Here is a 7,031-nt window from a genome sequence, read left to right on the forward strand (position 1 = left end):
ACTTTTCCTTCTATTTGTCCAATTCTAGTTCTAAAGACTGAATTTCTTCCATGACCTTTTGATCCTCTTTTTCCATTTGGTCCAGTACTCTTTTCATGGTACTCTTTTCTTTATTGGATTCTTTTTTCCATTTGACCAATTTAGCTTTTTAAGCTATTTTCTGCATTTTTTAATTTTTTTCTTCAACCTATCTCATTTTATTTTTTAATTCCTTTTTGAGTTCTTACAGTACCTGAGAATAATTTCCATTTTTCTTTGTAGTTTTGCATGTGGTTGTTTGGATCTCACCTTCTCCTATTGACTTTGTGCCTTGCTCTTTGTTTCTATAGAAATTTTATATGATTAGGTGTTTCTTTTGATGTTTGCTCATTTTCCAAGCTCTTTCTTGTCTTTGGACTGAGAGTTCTGAAAGCAGCTGATTCTGTCTAGTATGCTGATGGCTTGCATGACTTATACTATGAGCTATTTTACCCTGAGGCTAAGGACTTTACCACAGTACAGGCTTGAATGAGCCAAACACTATGGACTTCTGGGTTTCACTGTGGGTTGGTGCCAGGACTTAGGACTTCAAGAGCTAGGTCTGGGCTATGGGATGCTCTATTGTTAGAGTAGGCAGGGTCCCAGGATCCTGAAGTTGGCCTATGCCCAAACTTAGAACCTGGCCCAGTAAATTGGGTAGGATTTGGGCAGCACTCCTCTGTGTGCAATTTTGCTTCCAGTTCCCCTTAATCCCATGAAAATTGACTCTCTGCCTACTTTATAAGTTGTGTTCAGTGGGGGAACCCATTTATTTCATCTTGCTGTTGTCTTATGATCCCTGTAATTTTGTGGTACTTTTATAAAGATTGGTTTGGAAGGACTGTCAGAACAGTTTTGGCTTTTGTTGTTACTAAGCTGCCATCTTCAATATGTTCTTTTTATTGATTAGGAAAACCAGGCCTTGCAATTTGAAATGACTTTTCCAAGCCCACAAATGTATAAAATGGCAGCATTGGGATTTGAATTGAGACCCTATGATACCCAAGTACACAGTTTCATTCATCGCATTACATTGCCTCCTTCAGAGATTTTGCCCAATCAGAGATGAATAAAAAATTTTGTTCAGGACCAGAGTTCCTCAGAATTCTCCCTGTTCCCCAGAGGGGATGACTTACTTTCCCTGGCTTATGTGGAAAAAAGATATCCTTTTAATCAGCATCACAATTCCCTTAAATCCCATTGACTTTTGGGAAGTGAAACTTTTAAAATTCATCATCTATTTTATGGTTTAAAGACAGTCCAGCAAGAATGGTTCAGAACTCAGGAAGGGAGCTCCTTTGACATCTTTTCTGTTCTCCAGGTTATTGTAATGGGCCAGAAATCTCCCCGATTCTGCTCTCTTTTGACATATTTCATTTGCCCTTAAATTGAGTAGGATTATCCTTCTAATAATCAGAAAGTGGGGGAAGGGGGCAATGTTAAGATAAGAAAATATAGAAAGGTTATTATTTAAATACTCTTAAAACAATCGAATTTAGAGTGGTGAAGTGGTGTAGACATATTCTTTTTTACTATTTATAGAAGCCTTAGAGTGATTCTTAGAACTAACTCCAATACTGTAATCCTCCATTGTAGTTATTTTTTTACTCATGAGGCCAATCATAACCCATCTAGCCTTGTCCTTCCTATGTGACCCTTGTCCTTTAAGTTAGAAGCAACCTTTTAGGACATAGAGCCCAACCCCCTCATTTTATAGATGAGGAAACTGATTAAGTGACTTGCTCAGGGTCACACAATTAATATCTGAGGTGGGATTTGAACATAATTCTTCTTAATACCAAATCCAACAAGATTACTTTCATGCAATTTTTATAGAAATGGGAAAAATAGGTAGTTGAATCCAAGGTTACATATATTCTTTCAGTTGTTTAAAAAAAAGTATTAATAAGGTTCATTTCTTTTCATATTGATATTATCCTCCTTTCCACCTCTAGCTTGCAATTCTTTTGTGTCTAAAATAAATCTTATTACTATCTTAGCATCTGCCTTGGTATATCCCATGAACTCACACTTTCCAGGGTCTAGGGCCTCAAGGGATCTGCTTTTCCCAGGTTCTAGAAGATTGTGGGTCTATACTCATGACATCCTCCAACCAATTAGCTTTCCCTTGATTTTCAGCCAGTAAAACACAATTTATTTAAACCAAAGGCATTTGTGGATGAAAATACCTGCTGCCTAATAATGACTATTAGGACAGGAAAAGAACGAAAATGATCTCCTTCCCACAAAAAGAGTGATTTTCTTCTGAAAAAAATGTTTTTTTTCATTAATTTATGCTTTTTTTGACTGGCCTTCTTACAGAGGGGCTAAATTCAGCCTTTAAAAAGCCAGTCAGAATCATGGCCAGTATTTGACCAAAGACCCGCTTCCACTTTGCTATTAAAGTTGAATATAGTATAGTAGTCTTTCCAGCAAGGAAACTTTTTCATTCTTTGTAAAGGAATGACAAAGTATTAATGTTTCTTTGCACTTCATTATCATAGTAATAATTATCTATTATCTGTACCTTGCTTTTTGTAATTATATGTGGGAAGAGTAATCAATTAGTTAGAAAACACTCTACCACCTCCACCCACAATCTCTACCCACATATCAAGGCTGCTTAAAAATTCATTCAGTCCAGTCTGGCTTTATGGTCTAGTGAACTGTATTTGATCAGTAGCATGAACACCTGAGCAAAATCAGAAATATGAACTAAGGTCGCAAGGATAGAGTAAATAATGAAGACCTAACTTCAAAATCCTCTAACACTATAAATTAGTTGTTCAAATCCCTGGACAAATATAGCAAGTTCCAATTGTCCCTATTTGTTGTTTATTGTTTAGTTTTTCAGTCGTGTCCAACTCTTTGTTACCCCTTTTGTGGTTTTCTTTGGCAAAGATACTAGAGTGGTTGCCATTTCCTTCTTCAGTTCATTTTATAGATGAGGAAACTGAAACCAACAGGATGAAGTGACTTGCCCATGGTCATATGACTAATAAATGTCTGGGACCATTTATAAATTTTGGAGTATGAGACTTCTTGATGCCAGGCCTGGCTCTCTAATCACTGTACTATCTACTTGCCCACCTTATTTACTGCTCCACCTAATTGCCTGAAGCAACTCCTAAATCTATATCAACCTAGAGAGCTTCCTACACACAGAGGAAATCTCAAATCCTTCCTGTTATTGTGAATAGAGTATTTGATGTTTCTGTCTCTATGTATATATATTTATAGTTCTATCTCTCTATCTATTTATGGTAGGGAGTTGATGTAGGGCAAGGGTTATTGGCAATGTTTCTTGGAGGAAGGGAAGCTATCAAAAAAAAACAAAAGATAGGGTGAAAAAGTAGTATTTTAGAGATAATTTAATTCTTTAAGGCTGAGAAGGGCCTTTGGGTCAAAAAACTGAGTGATCTTCAAAAGGTAAGGTAAGGAATATACTGTTTTCTCACCTTTGTGATCAGTAAGCTTCTTTTCTCAAGAAGTAGAATGATTTCTTTTGAGGTCCCTTTTTGCTTTTACTTAAGTGTTCAACCCTTTTTATCTGTTTAATATTTTTTAGTAAGTATCTTATGATGCAAGTATATTTAGATAAGAACAAATTAAATAGTTATAAAATGTAAGAAAATATAAAATCCTACAATTTTTGTAGCTTAAATTTTATCTATTGAGGAACATGAAGATTAAAAGTCTAGTGCAATTGCAAATTGGACATTCACAATTTGTTTGAAGATTCTTTCCTTTTCTTTTTTCCACCTCTTTATCTCTCATGTTTAATTGGTGATAACTATTAGAAGCAGTGTCCCTCTGGGAAACATGATATTCTAATTAAGCTTGGGCTATAGATATTGCTGTTATATCTTGAATAGACATATTTTAGGATAGTTAGGAGTTACTTTTTTGAAAACATAACTTATTTAAGAGCCTTTAGCTACCATAGTTCATTTAAACTTGCGCACAACTGAAATAAAACACACTTTTTAGAAAGAAAAGATAAATCTTACCTCTCTCTACTAAAGAACCTACTTTTTTAATTGCTTTTAACCAACAAAGCATCTTATATGAATACTTACACAGGCAAAATAAATAAATGGATGAGTGGTAATAAAGATCACCTCATGAACACCCTCCATAGAAATTTTCTCGTCTTTGGTTTAAATGTACAGAAGAAAAAGCCCTGAATCTGTCTTCAAAGGACCTGGGTTCAAATCCTAAATTGCAGACTTATTTCCTAAATCCAAGAATAGCTCTATATCATATTATATCATTCTGCTTTTTCAATATATAAATAAGATAATATACTTTTTGTATAATATATATTACATATTAATTGTATTAGACTTGAAAAAAAGTAATATTTTGACATCTGAGAAATAATTATTTACAAGAAAGTGGGTGATCAGTAAAGTATTCATAGAGGTGGCAATTTTAGTTGGACTTTAACTGAGGGGTAAAGATTTAGTAGGTGAAGACTGCGAGAAGCCATTTCAAATAAGAAAAGGTCCAATTGCAGGGCAGTGAGAACAAAGAAGATTGGAAATTGACTGGTGCTGGGAGTTAGACAAGATTCATATAAAATACATGTGTGATTCAATTAAATTTAGGTGACAGATTATGTAAGTCTTTAAATGCCAGCCAATCGATGCATAAGCATTTCAGAAGCACATACCTGTGGGGCACAATGTTAAACTCTAGGGATAGAAAGAAAGGCAAAAGGGAGTCACTGTTCTAAAAGGGTTCACAATCTCACAGGCTAAATAACTCAGAAACAATAGGTGTACAAACAAGACAGAGGCAGGATAAGTTAAAACAAAAATTGTTTTTAAATCCTCACCTTCAGTCTTGGAATCAATATTGTGTCTGTGTCTGAGGTCAGATTTGAAGCCAGGACCTCCCATCTCTGGACCTGGCTCTCAATCAACAGAGCTACCCATCAGCTCCCAGAGACTGGATAAATTGGTGATAAATTCAGAGAGAAGGAGCTACAATTTGGGTGTGGGGTAGGGAGGGATTGAACAAAGCTTTTGTAGAAGCTGGGATTTTAGTTGAGTCTTGAAGGAAGCCAGTGAAACTAGGAGGTGGAGATAAGGAGGAGGCATATTTCAGGCACTGGGGACTGCCAGAGAGGCCACTGGATTAACAGAGTATGTATGCTCTATGGGGAAGGTAGAGTAAGATGTAAGGAAATTTGTATTTATAAAGGACTTTGAATGGCACACAAAGCATTTTGTATTTGATCCTAGGGGTTATAGGAAGCCACTGGAATAGAGGCTGTGAGGTGGTCACATCTTTGCCTTAAGAAGATTAATTGGACAGTTGAAAGGAGAATGGATTGGAAAGGTCAATGAACAATGGCAGGGAGACCTAGCAGCAGGTGATTCCAATATTCTAAGCATGAAGTGATGAGGGCATGAACCAATGTCAAAAGGGAAAAGAGTCATTTAAGGAGATATTACAAAGTTAATATCAAAAGCTCTTGTCAACAGATTGGAAATGGAGAGTTACAGAGTGTGGAGTTGAGGATGACATCCAAGTTTTGATCCTGGGTGACTGGAAGGGTACTATTGTTGGCTTAGACTTTTTATGACCCCATCTAGGGTTTTCTGGGCATAGATTTTGGAGTTGTCTGCCATTTCCTTCTCTAACATACTTAGAGATGAGGAACTAAGGTAAACAGGGTTAAGTGACTTGCCCAAGCCCAAGGACATACAGCTAATTTGTCTGAGGTCAGAGTTGAACTCCGGAAGAGGAGTCTTCCTGTCTCCCAGGCCAGTTTCTATCCACTGCACCACCTAGTGCCCCGCCCCAGGCTGACAATGGCCTCCCATGTAATAGGCGGTGTCCTTTACTGAAGCTGAAAAGGTCCTAGAGGGGGAAGCCTGAAGTCGGACTCACCACGGGAAGAGGGTGGCTCTGATTTCACTGTCCGCCAAGGGCTGGAGCGGCAGCGTGTCGAAGAAAGAGATGGAGACTGGGGTCACCTACTTCCGGCTGGAGGAAGTGGCTAAGCACAACTCGGCGAAGGACCTGTGGCTGGTGATCCACGGGCGGGTTTACGATGTCACCAGCTTCCTGGTCGAGCACCCCGGGGGGGAGAAGGTCCTGATGGAGCAGGCCGGTCGGGACGGGACAGAGGGCTTCGAGGGCGCGGGACACTCCTCTGATGCCCGGGAGATGCTAGGGCAGTTCTGCATCGGCGAGATCCACCCAAGCGACCGCATGGCTGTCTCACCCTAGTCTCACATTTAACGCGCACAGGCTGCAGGTACCCCGGAGGTGTCCAGACCTCTAACCTTCCCCTCTCCTCCAAACCCCCAGCTATCACATAACCTCGGAAGGCAGGAAGAACGTGTGAAAGAGAACTTGTAGGCGGCGCGGCTGGGACGCCGCACCCCTCCCCCACCTTTGGATCCTTCCAGTGTGATTCCATCCTCCCAAGTCAAAATGGACTAATCCATCTCTCAACTAGGACCAGCTTTGCCTTCTGAGCACTTGCTATGCCTTACTCCCTCGATGGAGAAGCACCGTGTACTTCAGCTTCCTTTTCTCTAGCCCCTCTTTATTTCTTGAGGTTTGGTAAATAACTCTTCATTCTCCATCATTTTCTGTTGACCAGTCCAAAGTAATGGAGAAGTGATTTGAGTGTGTATATGTAAAACAAATCTGTGCTTTTAGAGAAAACAAAACAAAACTTTTAAAAATGTCTTTAAGTTAAAAAAAAAAGACTGCCTCTACTTTGAACTTGGGAGTAAGCATTCTCAAAAGAAGTGCAGAAAAATACCTGTTTTGAGGATGAGAATGTTTATTCTTTTTCCCCCTAATATATCGGGTAGCTACTTTTAAGCAAACTCCAAATTTTTAAGATTATGCTCTTTTATAATGCTATTAATTTGGATATTTTTAAGTTATTTGTCTTAAGTAGAAGTGCATAACTATTGTTACCTAGAACACTATTTTCTAAATTGTCATTTTTGGGGATAATATGATAGTCTCACCCTCTCCCCAAT

The 7,031-nt window shown here is 38.4% G+C and overlaps 1 protein-coding gene across 1 annotated transcript; it reads left to right on the forward strand.

The window, feature by feature from the left end:
- Positions 1–5,907: 5,907 nt before the first annotated feature.
- LOC100018688 (cytochrome b5 type B-like) lies at positions 5,908–6,625 on the forward strand (the record flags this gene model as incomplete). The annotated part of the gene is made up of 1 exon (XM_056824312.1): positions 5,908–6,625. A coding segment is annotated over one exon (354 nt), but the record flags the coding sequence as incomplete, so codon positions are not given.
- Positions 6,626–7,031: the final 406 nt, after the last annotated feature.

The sequence above is a fragment of the Monodelphis domestica genome, chromosome 3 (genome assembly GCF_027887165.1).
Source record: "Monodelphis domestica isolate mMonDom1 chromosome 3, mMonDom1.pri, whole genome shotgun sequence".
In the NCBI taxonomy this organism is placed as follows: domain Eukaryota; kingdom Metazoa; phylum Chordata; class Mammalia; order Didelphimorphia; family Didelphidae; genus Monodelphis; species Monodelphis domestica.